Source organism: Anser brachyrhynchus (assembly GCF_964034855.1).
Source record: "Anser brachyrhynchus genome assembly, chromosome: 4".
NCBI lineage: Eukaryota > Metazoa > Chordata > Aves > Anseriformes > Anatidae > Anser > Anser brachyrhynchus.
The window spans coordinates 55,098,350-55,116,718 of record NC_137698.1 but is presented as its reverse complement, the minus strand read 5'-3'; the positions used below and the strand labels follow the sequence as shown (position 1 = coordinate 55,116,718).

Here is an 18,369-nt window from a genome sequence, read left to right as displayed (position 1 = left end):
TTTTAGTTTACAGGCCATTAGCAGTGCATGATTTTTGTGATCTAGTTTTGGGACCTTAAGTTGTGCAGAGCCAGCATCATGAGCACCCAGTGAAATCAGTGGAGCAAAGGGTGCTCAGGACCAGCTAGTATCCTGCCACTCTCCTCCTGTGTATTTATTCTTTTGGCACAGTGCCTTAGGAGGTACATCAGGTCTCTCCTGCATCTCAGAAGGATGGTAACTTCTTCTTCGTCCTAATGAACAACCTAACGTTCAGCTCTTGGGAAGGGTCCTTTCTGAATCAGCCTGGACTCCAAGAAACTGGGAACAGAAGGCATGGGTCTGGAAGAAAAGGGGTCAGTGAGAACAAAATGTGACTTCCTTAGCCAAGCAGCCAGGGAGCAGAAGGGCTACAGACTAGCAGCAGTAGCAACTGCTATTAAAAAATAACTTAGAAGGCAAATGCCATGGAACATGGGTAACAAGTCTCCAGGGCAACCTCCATATTTAGGTCACCTTAAATCACCACATATTCATTCAGTGTAGTTCTGCTCTGCTTTCAGTAGAAAGCCACATCAGTAGGGTAACTCATTTTTGCTGGATGCCTGAAGGACTATTTAAGTCGGGCTTAGCTGTGCTGACATCCTGAGAACTTTTCAACCATTTGCAGCAAACAACGCAGATCTATTTTAGTCATGTGTTTATTCTGTGCTGTTTGCACTAGGTCTCGCTCAGCCAAGACTCATGGCTATGCTGGATACTATTTCAGACTATGCCCGTTTATAACAACAAGACTCTACAGTGACCTGGCCAAGAGAATTATGTGGAAATCTGGCTCACAGAAGAGTTTTGAACCATTTTTTTCTTTGGAAATAGCTTGAAAATTTGCATCTTTTTGCTATAAAAATCAAATGGCACCTCAAAATACAAGACAAATTAAAAAATGATTTGCTTTATATTCCCCAGAGTTTTTGAAACATTCAAGCCTTCTGGTACAGTAACATAACTAGACATGGGCCATTACTTTGCAATTAGCTACAGAAGAGCATAGCACAAGGTTGTAATTCCCACAGAGGTCTGTAAGGCCATCAAATCTCCGCAGCAGAACTGTTGGCTGTTCATCAGAACGGGTCCTTTTATATTACAGAATTAGAAATGCTTTGGGGAAAGAACATATTGCTCGTTTTTGTAGAACCCAGTATGAAGGAAATCTAAAGTCACAGTTTCAGTAAAGCAAATAATGCTGTATCAGAGAAAAACTAAAGGACCTTTACACCATACAAAATTAGGTGCCGCTGGCTCACTTCGACATTTCTGGCCACTTTAAGTAGTCATATACAGGTGTCAGGCTTCATGAAAGATGTTCTCTGCATGATTATTCCTGCCACCTCGGGCTTTCACAGTCTAGTTTTCACACTTGGATCATGGATCACATGTTTACTCAAATAGCATGGAAGTCTAGAGGAACTATATAGTGTGATCAGATTTTTATTTTGCAAGAGAAACGAAGAAAAGGGAAATACAAAGATTTAAATATAACATCATTCTCATCCAGAGATTTGCTATCCTCTGCCACAACTAAGACAGGAATAATTTTCTCTGGATACCACAGAATATCCTTCACTGAAAATCTTTTAAACAACTGGTCCATTGTCTGTCAAGTGTCCTCCCCATTAAAGTCCTTGATTTTGTTTGTTGTTCTTCATTCTTGAACTTTGGCTCTTCTTGTCAAAATAGGTTTTGTAGGTGGAAGAGACTGAACAGGAGATAAAGTCATACGAACTAACAGGTCTGTCATTGTCTCCTAACAACGCTTGTGTATTTGCAGAAGATGGAAAATCTGATGATATTTTTCTTCTATGCTTACTTCCTTTTATGGAAGTTCCCAATTATCTGTTATATCCATAGTGTAAATAGTGAGCCCAATATACAATAGTCAAATTGTTATACAACAACTCCAAATCATAACAGATGGCGTCATGGGTATTACATACTGGAAATAATATTTATGAAGTCACAGCCAAGGATTTTTGATTTCTGCTGTTTGCTAGGAATACTTGGAAATCATAATATTTGCTTATTATTTATGGTGGCCATGCTACAGAAGTTTACTATGTGCAAAACACCAATGAGAAACCTGAAAAATCCACTTCAGGAAAAACGATAGAACATTTAACAAAAGGTAAATCAATGCCACTTATGCACATGTACGTAAGTTATAAGAACTGCGGGCATGAACAGCATCTTCCAGGCAGCCTAATAAGTAGCAAAAAAATCTTTTAAAATGTTACGTGCATTAGAGATATAAAATCCATTGTCTATAAAACCATCACGGTATTATGAATTAAGAAGAAAAGGAAACAAAACAGAACCTGGCTTAGTCAAGTAAAATGAGAGACAGAAAAATAATCAAGTCACGTAGCTTAGTAAAAGTCTTAAAAAAAGACAGCTTACTTGTTCATAATTTTCTGTGGTGTTGCTAATAGCAGAGAAGAAGAGTTTAAATGACAACAACAAAACCTTTTAATTTTATAAGCATTAATTGTAATGACAAGATGAACCGAACATTTCAAGTAGAGATTTAAACTATGTGCTATCTATACAAAAAAAATCCACAAGTTATTGTACTTGGAATACCAAATGCATTTTATAAGAATTTCAAGGTAAATACACCAATTAGCTTAGAAATTTAAAGTCACACTTTGGGAATTAAAATGAGAACTTCAGGTTGTAAACAGACCTTTTGACCTCCTGCTGTCCTTGGCATAACATCATCACTGAAATTTTCCATACAGTTAACTGTAATGGAAATCCTGTGTATTTGAATATGTAGCTTTTAACTCTACATGTAACAGCCATACTTAATACATCACAACTTCTTCATCAGCAGAAACCTTAATTCTTATCAGTGTTGTTCTATACAGGTATAAACAGATCAGTATGTAAGAATGACTTTAACCTAAATGCAAGCTATTAAAGTCTTTACATCAATCATGTTAATATTTGCACAATGTCATTACTGAAGGATTCTAAAACTGTATTTCCACACTTGAGCACCTCTCATAACTACACTGCTATTCTGATAAATTTGATCTTAAAATTGAACTTCTAGGTTTACAGGGCTTGGTCTAGAGAAAATTACAACCCACTTGTTGAGTCCAGACAAGTACTCCTAACTATAATACTGTTCCAATGTGCTCTTGCTTGTTTTATATCTATCAAGAAGAATCAACAATTTAGTATGTAGTAGTAGGGAACCATACTGCATATACAACATGTCTGGATTTCCTCTCCTCCGTTATGAAAAACTGCAGATTGCCTACTTTTCTTGTATCCCAATGGTTTTGGAATACAGGTTTTGAGAAACCAACTTTCAGAAGTAATAGGCACCCAGTCTCCAATGAGACTTGTGGAGTTCAGCAACCTTGGAAAACGTCCAAGGGTTCCTTTTAAAACAAATAGTAAAATTCCTGTTTGCTCACGCTGTGTACAATTGAATGACAAAACAGAAGCTTAGAAAGCAAACTCTTCCCGAACAATAAAAGCTACCTACATAATAATGGAGAGTTAGCAAGTCTGCTAAATCATGCAACAGGTCACTTGAGGATGATTCTCTGGCCACTGACAGAGTTTTGAGACTTTGCCTTTCTAGATTCCACTGAACTATCCCAGCTCGTGATTTGCTCTTATAAATATTTAGCAACAGCTGGTTTCCCTTTTACAAGGGATGAAATCTGGCATTTCCCATTACTCCTCACAGTTTCAAATGTTGATTCATACCATCTTTTTGGAAGCTGAACATTGAGCAATAAACTCTATACCTGCAGCTACACAGAACGCTATAAAATTGGCCTTGGTGACCACCCCACTGAGGATGACAGCTGTGATTTGCTCCGTTTACATTCACAGCACAGGAACCAGTGTGCCTCCACATCATCCATTTGCACCCGTCTTATACTGCATGGTGCTGCCCAGGAACAATGTCTCACACACCTTTGTGGCACGTGTAACTCTGGACACAACACACCTCTACCTAGACCCCTCCAGCCACAGCAAAAGAGCACTAGCAGACTTGTGCCATTGTTTATCGGTATCTTCCAGCAAAAAATGAAAAGGTGAGAAACGCAGAACCGGCATCAAAAGTCTGGACCATACTGCTTCAGGCTTGCATCTGACGAGCCTCAGAGGAAAAAGCAGCAAACATGCATCCTCCTTCCTCCCTCCCAACTTCATGAAGCTTGGTCCTGGGGCTTCCTCTGCCACCTTAGCATGTATCATGGCACGTATCCATAAGACAAAAATCCTTCTTGGGACAAACTGTTGCCTTTCAGTAATGAAATATGAAAGCAAGCCAGCCTCTAATGACTTGTGAGACTCAGGCAAGAACTGGCTGCACCGTACTTGGAAGCTACCAAAGGGAAATGATATCAGGCCCATACAGAACATGGAATTGGCTATACAGACGTGCTCTATTTGTCTGGTGCCATTTCGGGCTTTAGTGCAACTGGCCACTAGATTTGGATGGTTGGCAACCTCAGCTTTGATGCATAGCACAAGGGTTTCCACGAGCCAAATGCTTGTTGTTTCCTCTTGCCCTTGTGGGGAGATCGTTTTGCCTTCTGCTGCAGCTAGTGATGTAGCCCTCCCACTGACAGAGCCTGTTTTTTTGGTTGTTTTTGTTTGTTTGTTTTCAGCACTGCTTTGGCTCCCAATGTGGCCTATATTTGTTTTTAAGCCATTCTTGGTGTGTGGGCCAAGGGGCACAAGGTGAGAAGATGATGGCATGGATTCCACAGTGCTGCATTATGGAGATCCATGGTGAACACTGCTTGCTCTGAGCACAGTAATTCTGAAAAATGGGGTCACCTGGGCTCCTGAGAACACAGGTACAGCTTCTGCCTGGCTTTAGGTTCTTCCCCTGGCAGCCCAAATGAAACAGTACAGTGATGCACTCCAAGGTCAAGAGAACACGGACACTCAGGACTCTTGTCTTCAGGGTGAAGTGGAGCCGTATCAATGAAACCCATACATTTACAAGAACAAGCTATAAATACTTCTTGCAAAATACTGTTTAAAGCAAATTTGTCCTTCCTGGGATGTATGCAGGTGGAACTGGTTTTATTATCAGGTCAAGAACAGGAATTGATTCCCAGACATATATGGCTTGGGATTTGAACATTATCCCTCCTCTTATCATAGACTAGTTGGAGACCATGTTTTCCCGAGAACCTTCCTAAAACACTGATAAGAAACCCTTTGAAGAAGGGTCTGATCCTAGAGAGGCTGCTCTTCACACGTACTGCCTTAAGCAGTTGGTGTACTCAGTAACTTAAAAGGAAATTATTTTAAACCCTAAGAAAGAAAAATGGGATAAAAACAAATATATGAAAATCAACAAGGGGAAGCACATCAAACGGAACTCAGAAGTTAAAATCACTGGATTCTCAAATTCAGTATGTTTTTAAAGCTTAGTTAAAAAAATAAAATCTGTTAAAAAAACATTAAAAAAATCAGCTTACCACATGGGTAGGCAGAATTTCATGTGTGTGGTATCAAACCGAACTCAAAGAGCACACAGGGTAGTTTCTTTGGTTTTATGCAGATTAAAAAGAAGGTTACAGAGAAACATTTCAATAGAAACAATGCCAATGCTGTAAAAATGCAGCCCTGGAAAATGAGAGAAAGTTATCATCTTTATTAAGTATTCAAATGTTCATCAGAAGGTCTGATACAGAGATTCTGGCTGTACATGCAACTGAATAAGCAAAATCAATAGCATCAGTAACTGCAAGTGTGCAAGTGCTGAAGTAATGTCTGAATAACCACCCTTCCAAATACTCTCATATCATCCTTACCAGATTAATCAGTCTTCTCATTGCATGTTCATGTGAGCAAATGCATTCACAAGGATCAAATCCACCTTCTGCCATGGTTCTCTGGATAAACCTGAACTTGTCTGTGAACACCTAGGAAGAATAAGAATAAAGGTACAATGAACTCTTTTTTCAACTGACCTTATTTTACAGACTCCCACATCAAATTTCAGCTCATTTAATGCCAGAGTGAAAAGGCAAAACAAAGCAGAGTAATCCTATTATTCCTTTGGCAGCATGAATGAAGAAGTCTGGTATGTGCAGTTACCTTTTGATGTTGCTGAAAGCAGTGTCTCACACAGGCTTCCTTACAGAGCCAAATAATTTTTTGCAAGTATTTGTGAATCCCCCCTGAGTTTTCCTACATACCACTATGAAATGTATCCTGACAAACAAGAACTACACAAATTAAACTCTGGTTTCTCATCTGCATAGTGGGACTTTTAAGTGTATGAACACAATTTGAAAAGTCAGGGGAACTTGTGTTCTGAAACCCCTTACAAACTGTTGGCATTCTCCCCCTGGATCAATGTACAGGAAAATAATTTAAAATTCTGTAACTTCTTTGCTAGAGGGAGAAACAATCATCTTTATTGTATAATGAAAGCAAGCAGCAGGGGTGCAAAAGTGGATGTACTTGGAAACGCTTTAAAAATGGAGCTACTCATACTAATTTTAGATCAAAGAAGTAGGTCATTCAGTTAGCTACAAAGAAAACAAAAGTTCAGAGATGCTGTAATGGACACAGTTGGGAAGCCATTCTAGGTTATTCACCTGCTAAAACCACTTCCACACCAGACGCTCAGCAATAGCACGAGCACACCTTTACTGTTTACCAATAGTTTTCTCAGTGACTTAATTGATGGTCAAAAGGGGTAGCAAATTGAAAGGCGTTTCTACCCCTGTGGTCAAGTCAGGGATTGTCTCCTCTCTAACGAGGACTGTTACGATGCACTAGATCAGTTCTCCAGAATGATACTTTCAAAATAATACTGTCAAACTTGGTATTAATAAGGTGAGATTCAGATGGTGTTTGTGCTGCACACACTGGGGTCCTAATGTGAGATAACTAGAAGGCTTAATAAAGGCAGGAGCACAGAGCAGATACAACCTGTCCATTGCCTAAAGTAAGTAGCTTATGAAAGTGCCAGCCTTTTGATGAGGGTGTGCTCAATGAGCAGATGTGCTCTGCAACCTTCACCTTTAAAAACTTACAGCCTTGATTACACAAACATCCTGATATTCTAATCTCATTAGGAGAAAGAGTAACAACCCTATATAGCTGTAAGAGATCTTCATACAACAGAACGTATCACCACGGTAGTTCTTCCTTCCTGGGGTAAGAGGTGGAAAAAAGAAAATGCACTTCGGAAGTCCTTCCTCCATTCGCTCTGAATGCTTGCCACTTTTCCATATTACCCTCAGCCATGGTGCAGAAGGCCAGATAGTGAAAGAAGCTAAGAGGTATCTGCATCTGCATTACAGAATATCAACTTCAGTGCAGTTATCTGCTTGGGTCTTCACTTTTTAAAAAAGAACACTAAATACTGAAGAAGAGCAAAAAATTATTGAAGAGATGGACAAAAGACTGTTGAGATAATAAGAAAGATTAATCAGACAATTTATTGAGAAGACTGAGATGACTTGATTATGAGACCTTTGCAAAGCAAAATAAACCTAAGTATTGATGAAAGTTCTTCGATTTTAGCATGAGTTCTTCTATTTTAGCATGAGGAACAGGTAAAAGCACTGATTGTCAAATAGTGCAAAATGGTTTCTCTGGACATAAGCTGACACCCAGAACAAGGCACTTGAACCACTGAAGTTGCAAAACAGTATTTAATACTAACTTGAAGGAATTTAGGAATCAGTAACACATAATAATGGCAAAACAATTAAGAGAGCAGGGTTGTTAATCTGTATAAGACCAGGAGAAATCAAATCATCAAATAATCATCACCGATGAAACCATCCTTTGTTGAGCATGCAACTGAAAAAGACTAGACAATAACAAGGAAAAGAAATCTGTCATATAACATCATAAATATAAAGAGAGGTGTGCTAGAAGGGATTTACTCCAAGGCATCTGAATTGTACATGACAAATTACCTTAACAAGCTAAAATATAGCAGAACAAATGTTACCAGGTAAAATGCCTTCCAAGCTTTTCAATACAATCTTCCTTACCAGCTTTCTCACCTTCAAATGACACTTAAAGGAATCATCCCCCATCTTTTCCTCCTTCAAGCCTATAGCAAACTCTTAATGGCAAAGGAACGAAGATGGGCCATCTATTGTGAGAAGAATACTATTTTTTCTCCTGATAAAAAACTGGATGAAATAGATTTTATATGCATCTGTCCAGTTATAAGGAATAAAGAACCACTCCGTACTATATGATGATTTTCACTTGAAAAATGACACACTTTTGTCTCTGTATTCCTCATTATTGGCTTAATAACTGTATTATTTGTAACACACTGTGAATGTACAAAGTACTAAATATCAACTAAGCTCTGTAATTAGATCCCTACGTTTATTAACTTTTCACTCCCCTGTGAGATTTGGTAATAAGAGACCAGTATTTTTATCTACCACGGAGCAGGATTCCTTGGCTCCGCTGTGTGCTCTTAGGCAGCCCGTTCACAAAATCCTGTTCCAGAACTGCAGCGTGCTTCCTGCCTGCCTCCTGGTACTTGCAATCGCCTGACCTCACGTCAGCTGCTAGTTTGTTCTGCCCAGCTCTGACCTCTTCGCTGAGCCACACCAACTCCCCACCTTTTGCAAATACAGCTCTTCCACATACAAGCTATTGCAGAAAGAAAAAAAAAAAAAAAAAGGATATGCTCCCTTCTTTTCTTCATGACCCGGAGAAAGAAAAAACAAGCTGGTAGTTTTGTTTTACTCTGTTTTCTGTACATTCTGTTTATTGTAGCTTTGGTTTTCTTGGGATTTAGAGAGTAACTGGTGAGACCACAGCAATTGGTAAGGCCATGACACCAAATAAACGCAAGCACTCAGAGAGAGTTACTTTTAACCTAGTTAAAATGATTGCATTTTGCTTTGGCTACACTATTGGTAAGGCAGTATTTAATGCAGGGTTTACAAACAGCTGGAAGACTTGTTTGGCAAACACGCCAACGCTCTCAGTGCTAACAGCTGCGAAGGTACGTGTTATGGCCCCTAGACTGAGCAAACTGATAGAAAGCATAACGAAGGAGAGAGCCTGTAAACGTGGACGAATATGACATGCCATCAAAGAGTCAATATGACTTCTTCAGTGTAAAGAGGCCCGTGGAGGCAATCATGAACAGTACTTCTGAAATTAAAGTGCTGTAGTCAGAGCCAGGACTACTATAATTCAGGAGCAAAATGGAAGACGGTCTCTGATGATTTAAGGCAGAAATAAAAGCCCACCATTACCTCCCGACTTGAGCATCTATTTGCAGTTGTAGGCAATGAAGCCATATTGAAAAGCATTTCTATGCAATTTTTAAAATCATGAGTCTTCTCAGCTATGGTAATTATTGTAAATTGTTTTTTTCTTTTATTGTCTTTCCCAACCTGAGCCCTACAGCTGCATGGTGCATTTTATACATCCTACTATCAGAAAAACAATCTGAATGTTGTCTTTTTTTTTTGGACCTGGAGACTCTTCTATACTTTAAAATTCTTGTAATGACTATACATTATTTCCCAATTCAGCGGCATCTCTCCTGAGTGAATAGCATGCAGCTGGTGAGCTCTGGGAGACAGAAATTATACTCTGCTTTTCTCCACCCTAATCATTACAAAACTGAATTCCTTTCTAGCATGAAGGCAAACGAGAAGTTTTGTCCATTTTCCACGGGCTGGATGCTCTCCAACGTGACTCCAATACAATGCTGTTTAACAAGATTGTCAAGGTACATGTGTTGGTGAACCCTACTCGTTAGTAAAAAGAAGTGTATAAAATTATTATTCTAGTTTTTGAAGAAACTCACTACACACAGCACATCGCCAGAGTTGCTGCAGATTTACCACAGCCCGAACGTGGCATCTTCAGCACTAAAACTTTACACCCATTAAGTCTCATCTTTCCTGGGTCCAAGCAGTCTTGAAAATCACACATAGTATACACGCAATAAAAGAGTCTTTTCTGCCAAGTACTATTTTTGCTGTGTTGCTATTTCCTTGAAGATTGAAGGTTAGAAGTGCTTGGGAGTAAAATACCTCACAACACAGCAAACAAGTAGCAGAACCTTTCCACCTTACTTTAAAGAGAAACAAAATCTCCCCTATTTAGCTCCCTGTTATTGTTTTTTAGACAACTGCAACATCTCAAAGCACAATTGTCAAATATCTCTAACAAGCCATAGAGTTAATTTTGCTTCTGAGTTCAATTTTAGAGAAGTATGGCAGAACAAATGAAAATTTGTACAAGAATTGAAATAAAAACGTAGAAAGAAAGCACATAACTTGTTGAAGACTCTGCAGGCATTCTGAAAAACTGTAAAGGGCTGGAATACCAAAAGCCCCACACGAAGCATGAACGATTCACTGCCTCAAAGATAAAATGCCCATTTTTATCTTACTGCCACAGGCAGAAACCCTCCCTCCTGTAATTTTCCGTGATCTCCTAAAGGATCTGTGTTTCCATCAAAAGGATTTGCTCTCTTGCCTTCTTGGGTGCACCTCGGCCATCCTGGTATCCGAGTTTCCTTAGAGCACCTTACGCTTTGCTTTCTGCAATTATTTTCTTCGCAGCATGCTCCTGATCGCTGCTTTTCTAGCGCTCTCCATCACTGCTTTTCTAGGGCTCTCCCTCCTCCAGGCCACTGCGTCCTGCTGGGCACCATTAGCGCTCGGGGCGAGCAGCACCCCAGCTGGTTCATTACCAGGCACTTCAAAATATAAAGGTACAAGCAGTTACTCCAAAATCTGTTCCTAATCCTGCCTCTTCTAGAGACTGGGCACACTCAGCCCTGCCCAGTTACACAAAGTCCAGTTCAACATCACGTAGGTATACGGTGAAATTACGTGTAAAGGTATCTCCACTGGGGCAATGCTGAAATATTGCTTATTAGAAAGCAATCAATAAAGAGTCTAAACATTCAAATCCAGTGAATCCAAGCTGAATTCGTTATCTAGTGCATTTTCCTGCTGACTGCCATCTTCTCTAATACTTGTACTTCATGCACAGCCACAGAACCCTGAGTGGTTTTTTAGCCTTTTGATGAACCACCTACCTCCAGCTCACCAGCCCGTTATTTGGCTGCCCACTATTTCAGTTGTGCAACCAAACTCTGTGAGTAAGAAAGGCCAGGGAATTTTACCCGCTGACTTCTGCATCGCGTTCCTCTTCACACTGGGTTAGAGCATAGAGTGGAAAAACAATAGACATGGATTTGGGGTTTCTCTCTTAAACAAACAAACCGGAGACATGTGCAGATGGGACTGGCTGATTTCACCTGCAAAGAACTTGGTGAAATTTCTCATTTCTCAATTACTGTCACCAGAAATGCAGCACGTTTCCCATCACCAGAGCAATATAAAGGAGGAACAAGGCAGAAATGATAACTGAGCCATTGAAAAAGCAAAGGAAGCAAATAACTAAACACAGGATAAAGCTACAGGACAGCGTAAGAAAACAAAAGCGTTCGTCGTTGAATAGGGAAGAAACATTACAAAAGGAGCTACAGAAATAGGCAGAAAATAAGGAGAAAATTTGCAGTGCTTTAAAATAAATGCATGCTACTCTGCCTGAAGTTAGTGGATGCATATTCCTCACAGGGACGAACCAAAATGAATCCAGAAGCCAAGGACCTGGCATAGGCATCCCGTGGAGGTGGCCATTTAGCCAAGAGCTTTCAGTTGCTGGGGTTATGGGACTGGCAGTAAGGAGCTTGGAGATTCCTACTTCCTTCACAAAGCAACTTCCGCAGTTCAAACAAAGCTAAAAATAGGTTCTGTAAAAAAGAATTTGTATACAAATTGATACTAATTAAAATATCCCAGCGACCTGTTCTCTATTACTGTAATTTAAATAGCTCAAGTAAATATTCCCTCTCAGAAGTTAGGTCTGAAACACCGCAACACTCCATTTGGCTATTTTTACAATGGTAATTTTTTAATCCCTTTCATTAACGATGCAAGGGAAGCTCTGTCCCATCATTTCTTCCACGCTTACAGCTCCGTCCGACTGGTACTGAAGCAAATACTCCCACTGATGTTGGCAGACCAGGATCCAGTGGTCCTGGAAGGTCACAGATCCTCAGAGGACTACTAATGATCTTTCTCCACCAGGCCTACTCCTGGGCATTACATTGAGTTTTCAGGACAAAAGAAAACCAACTGGCTGACTGGGCACGAAAGCAGAACAGCAGGATGCAAATGTGGGCCCTGCCAGGAGCTGCGCCGCCACAGCGAAGTGTGGCTCCAATTACAGCTTCCTCCAGCTAATTGTCCCGGTTCAGATCATCCAGTTAGCTCTCCTCGTGAAAAGGGCTGCAGTGATTTTGATGGCTGATACAATACCCAAAGAGAGCTCCTAGGCACAGCAACACTTTCAAAGCATAAACCAATTCCCCTCGGTCCCTGCCCTTAAAACTCCAGGGGGGAGGAGGAAAGCAGCTGATTTTGTACTCGAAAGCATCAGCGGGTCTCCCTGGACTTCCAGCCGTAGCCTAATGAGTTGGCAAGTGTATTTTGCACCGCAACTTTTCTCAGGATAATTAACAAGATCCGAGATGAACTTTTCAATGCAGATTAAGCTCAGCCAGTTCCTTTCCCCATGGAAAGCAGTGCTTAGCCGCGCACACAGACGTACCGCACCGGCGCTGTTCTTGTTGGTTTCAACAGAGGCATCACGAGCAGTTGGAGCTCCAAACAGAACTGTTCACCCGGCACATCCTGCTCAGCGCACGCTGATGGGAAGCTTTCCTGCTGCCTCACAAATCATTTGGTATGTAAGTAAATTAGGAATTAATTTTCCAGTGTAATCCATCTGGTGCTTATTACAAATGCTAATTTACTATAAAACAGCTCCTTAAAAGTAGGAGCAGAACCAAAGAAACCAAGAAGCGCTGATCCAGGCACAAAAGGACGCTTCAGTGACATGCCCAAACCAGGGAAGGAGCTTCTGAGCAGGGACTGGCTCAGAACCGAGGAGAAAGTGCCAAGGATCTTCCTCACCTTCTTCCCAGTGGTCTCCCAGGACCACAGCAGCATTGGCGCATCCCTTGTCCCCGCCACCCTGTGACTGTCGCAACACCACCAGCATCGCTCAGCCACCAGTGTTTTCACCCCGACGTGGCCACCTGGACGTGTCCCAAGGAGGTCAGCAGAAGACTTCTTCCTGGCAGCAACGAAGCAGAAGCCACACAAGAGAACTTGGAAGGGTTATGGGACAGACAAAGCCCTCTCACAGCCAAGCATCACGATTCTTCTCTCGCCGAGGTCTGTGCGAAGCTCACGCTGCTTCCAAGGGTGGCAGGAGCTGGTACAAAGCTGCCAGCAAACGCATTGCTTGTGGACACCACACGAGGCAAACGAGGTTAAGAGCATGCCGAGGTAAATCAGTTCAGGGCCAAATGGTTCATCAGGGAGCCACAGATGGCACAGATGCTTCTTTTAGTTTAATCAAAGCCAGGCAGTGTCAAGCACAAGCCTTAGAGGACAAGAGTCCACGCATTCAAACCCCACTGTTCCGGTACTGATCCCCACTTTCCTTTTCATGGCCAGTCCCCAGTATCTGAGGGGGGAAGAGATTTCAGACGTGAAGGCTACCAGCCTGCCGCCAGTGGTTTAGCTTCTTGGGGAATTCAGCATTAACAGGACCCACCAAGATTAAAAAGAGCTATTTACTTGTTCCCATGCAGGTGGCCTAACATTTCTTCTGGGCGAAACACTTGAAAAGGAGCTAATTATGCACATCCAGCCAGGGACCAAAAAAGCAGTCCAGCTATTTTAGAATTCATTTACTAATATTTGATGCAGAATGCTATTGCCAAACTCCAGCTGTCAGCATTTGGTCATCCTTTTGTTAAAATGATGACATTTTCCTGAAAGAAATCTCACCCCTTGCAACATGAAAGCTAATTAAGAGAAGATGTCAGCGGCACAGAACATTGTCCAAGAATAATGCTCTCTTTTCTGCTAAGTAAATGCTTCAGCTTCACTTCAACATTTATATCTAAAGTAGAAACTGCGACAACGGTCTAGGACAACGGAATTATTTCTATTACACTGAATGCCTAATGGAAATTTAATCATTTTGCTTGACATACGTTAACGCAAAAGGCTGGGCTACCCTCTGTAAAATTACTAAGCTGCTGCATCTAACCAGTTTACAGAGCAAACCGGGAGCCCCCCCCCTTGGTCCTTAGTAAGGCAAGAACCCCCTTTGACTTTAATGGGATTTTACCCTTGAGCCGGAACTAGAAGAGCCAGCTCCAAGGCAAATTTGCTTACTTTCCTGCTTTTGGATAGCACCAGAGACTACCCACGGCTTCTGCTGACATTCCTCTTCCCATTCCCCAGTAACAATTTCCAGTCCCCTCAACTCAGCACCCCTGGAGCTGCACCAGCACCGTGCTGCTGCTGGAAGCCGTGTGCGCTGAGCCCAAGAGCCCTGCGGAGAGCAATCCTGCATCAGTGCTGGGAGGACACCCGTGCTGTGCCACGGCCACCGGGGCTAAAGGTTTGTGTGGCCGAGGGCCTGTAGGACTGATCCAAAACGAGCAGTGACACAGGCAAGAGGAGCTGGAGCTCCCTCCTCACGGAAGGGAGCGGGGCTTTTATGGGGCAGCAAGGACAACAGGAAACTGCCTTCGGTCACCCAGCCGGAGGGGTGCTTTGCACTTAACTTTCCTTATTCAGACACATTATTTCCTTTAAAAGATGAAGTGTTGACAAAGAATACGCTCCTATAACAAACTACACAACCTATTCGCAAAGCATCTCTGCTCTCGTGTCAAGATTTCCAAGTTAAGATTACCAGTAACGAGTTCAAACATACCAAAGCAACTTAGGAGCTCGAAGTGAACCTCAGGACTGCAGCTCATAAGCAAATTACCGCGGCGTAACAAAGCTACTGCACAGCTGCTGAGCTGGGACAACTGTCCCCAGGCACGCTCTTAACCCTTGGGACTTGTGAGCCGAGGGGACTTTTAGTCCACAAAAGAAAAAAGTTAAGGCAAGACACTTCACTCCGAACTGCCGGGGCACCCGGGCAAATACTGCAGCTCCGATCACCTGCAGTAACTCACTGGTTTGAAGTGACTTTATCTGGATGCTCAAGAACTAAGAATTTAGACATTTCATCTCTTTGCAAAAATACATATTAAAACATTCTCTTACTCCTTTACAAAAGAAAGTACAGTTTGAAAACAAACAAAAATGATAGTTTTTCCACTGTATTGAGACAGAATGCCTTGTAGCCCTAAGCAATGAAGTTTTTTGAGACTTGTTTATTAAGAGGACAATTATTTAGATTATAAAATACCTTACTAAATCCTTAAAACTGTAAAAATAGGCTATTCCTTAATGTTACTCCAACCCCACACAAACATAAAAACTATACTGAAATTCTTTGGAATATTTTCCTTATTTTTTTTTCTCCAGGGATGACATATGTTTCTAATAACTTGCCACTGAGAAAACAGATTTAGCAGGGTAGCAGCATGCTGAGAAAGATAGCAGGATTTTCAATTTTCAGATGAAAGCAGCTCTATTCCCTGGCAGCCCTACTCCTAACCCCTTTAGGCCAGATCAAATTTTATCTGAAGCCAGCGGATGCCTGCCTTTGCCTTCAGTAGAAGTTGAATCAGGTTTTCTACATACCTGCAGTAAACAACTTTGAGCTTATCAGTTAGGGTATTTTTAATCAGCACTTATACCAGAGGGAATCTGTTGCAATTAACAGGATTTCTGGGCTTGGTTATTTACATATGTTCAGCTAAAAGAAGACCCAGTTTTCACCACAGAATAACATCCACTCAGCAGACTCGCTGACTAGTTTAGATCATCAAAGGGAAAGTGTTATGCAAATCGTGCGAGTCTCCCCTGCACCTACGAGCAACAGATTTTTCAATCTACTCATTTGCATAAGGAAAATCCGTGGTACTGTTTCATGAGGTCAGGATTAGTTGCTTTGAAACACGTACCGCATCTTTGTCTCCAAAGTCCTCCTGCAGGAAAGAAGGTAGATTTCATCTTTAGACACTTTTCTTCTACATACGGACTTGAAACTGAAGCATCCAACAATCTCAGTGCCTCAGAAAAGTCTCTATTGCCATAAATCCAGGAATATTATACTGTAATATAATATACTAATATTATAATACAGGAATATTTCTGTATTTCGTGGAGCTCTCTGATAAAATCCTCATCCCCTGTATTTTCAAACAGGGGCACTGATGATAGGCGCCACCTAACCAGCCCCAGCCCTACACGAAAGCGGTGAGCCCCTAACGGTGCAGTAACCGCTTGCAGAGGCACTCTTGTTAAAGCAATGCTGCTCACACCAGGAAGCTTTGTTTCACACTTGATTTAGTCCGACTGTCTGAAGAGCTAACACCCGACTTTTCTTCACATCTGCATGTAATTTTATTTAGATGGTTTGTTTCCCAAAAATATTTTTTTTATATATGAAAATTGGCATATAATGTTTTATCAGATTCTCTAAAAATATTGCCTTGCTAAAAATAAAGCTTTTACGATTAACCAGCAAGACATACATGAACATGTACATATGACTACGTGAACAAAAGACAACCAAAACTCTGTTACGCCAGGTCTGCATTTGGCAAAGATTTGACAAATAAAGCATTGCAAATGCTTATATTGTATTAATGGCTGGAGCTGCATTTTTGTACAGCTTTTCTGTTCCTTTTGATAGAATCTTTTCTTCCCTAGCTCAGTGCTTTGGATCTGACATTTGTCTATCAGTTTTATAAAGTAAAATGAAACTATATTTAGCCCCAGAAAGCCACGGGTCTTAATGCATGCAAAGCTGCTGAAGAATCAGAACTAATCTTAATGAGGAAAACTTTTATCAAGTGTAACTCTGTCTGTTCCCACCCAAATGGGACTAATTTGTTCTGTTATCTCTAAAAATACCAGCTAGACTCTTTGACTTAAGCCTCTGAAGCATATTTGCTCAATTAACAACCATGCAAATGTACAACCACTCAATCATGCCAGGGGCTGCTCCCTGCCCCCCTTCAGACCTTTCACGAAAAGCCCCATCGGTCACTGTCAGAGAGCTTCCTCCTGCCCCCACCAATACCACAGGAGAGGTACCACGATGGAAAGGGGAGGATAGGACCGTTGTCCTCCGTCGTATCGCTACTGAAGTCCAGCAGAAATAACGCTAACACAGACTGATCCTTCTCATACGCCTGGGTGCATTCCTACCTAATGAGGAGTTGAGGCTTTCTTCAAATCAGGGTTCCTTGGGAACCTGGGAAGCTCGCTGTTGGTGAGTCAAGGCCTGCAAGCTGAAGGAGCTATTCTGGGAAAATCATATATATTTTTTTTCTTCCTTCTTTTCTTTCTTAACGTGATGAAGCGCTGCAAGATTTGGCTCTGTGGTATAACTTCACAAGATTTTCTCAGCTTCCACTGCGCTGAGAGGGACTTGGGAGCACCTGGATCTCCCAAGTACTCAGCATCTTGCAGCACCAGGTGCCTCATTAGCAACTGTATAGTTCTGTATGTATTAATAAATTGAATCTAGGAAGTTAGAACAGAAAGCATGCTTAACATCAAGTGTGACAGTATATATGAGTACGCTCACGGGCTCTCTAATTTGCTTCCCAAGCAGAATATGGGCAGATGACATCAATTTTTCTATCTATAACTGCATCTGCCAAAATATTTCTATATCTGTTGTGAAAAGAAACCTGAATGTTCAAAGCACACAGCGTACGAAAGTGATACTTGGTATTGTCAGGGCACCATACACTTCCACTCATATGCACTTCTAAAGAATAGAAAGAAGATCTTGCTACTTCCATTGCGCTGGCTTGAATTTCTGCGTAGACTCTTGATATTAGGTCCCTTTCTGCTATAACGAACTTAGCAGAGACAAAATGTGGCCTTTAAGGGTATATGTCAAATACCTAAAATATCTAGGAGGGAAAATTCTGAAACACGAACACAGGGTTTGTTTTATTACACATCTGTTATGCAAATAATACTCACGCATCACTAATTCTGAAGTATAAATATATAAAAGCAGAAAATGAGAAGTTCATAATGAAACAAGAAGTCAGTTAGAAACTAACTTTCCCTAAAACCAAATATCAAGCTTTTGAAAGCAGACAGGACAGTAACAAAACAATTAAAACTACAAAGCATTTTTAAATTGTTTGTATGTAGACTACTTCTTTAACAACAGGTGTATTTTTCTCATTTTTCCTTTAGGACAAAGGAAGAACACAGACTGCAGGATGCAGCCCAGGTAAGCAGGCTGTGCAGTTTGCACTTAATGGACCAGACTTGTGGTTTTGGTAAGGTACTGCAAAACCACCAC

At 41.2% G+C, this 18,369-nt stretch overlaps 1 protein-coding gene across 8 annotated transcripts in view; it reads right to left on the bottom strand.

Moving 5' to 3' along the window:
• Positions 1-18,369, bottom strand: part of SMIM14 (small integral membrane protein 14) — a gene marked incomplete at its 5' end in the record, with an annotated part of 53,134 nt that overhangs the window by 18,626 nt on the left and 16,139 nt on the right. For 7 of the 8 annotated variants that reach the window (XR_013950782.1, XR_013950783.1, XR_013950785.1 and 4 more), the window contains one exon: positions 5,835-5,945. Coding sequence is in view for 3 of the 8 variants with exons in the window: in XM_080590812.1 (XP_080446938.1) it covers positions 5,835-5,945 (111 nt within the window). Of the gene's footprint in view, positions 1-3,302; positions 3,426-5,834; positions 5,946-18,369 lie in introns of all 8 variants that reach the window. The other variant, XR_013950784.1, reaches the window with a different exon arrangement.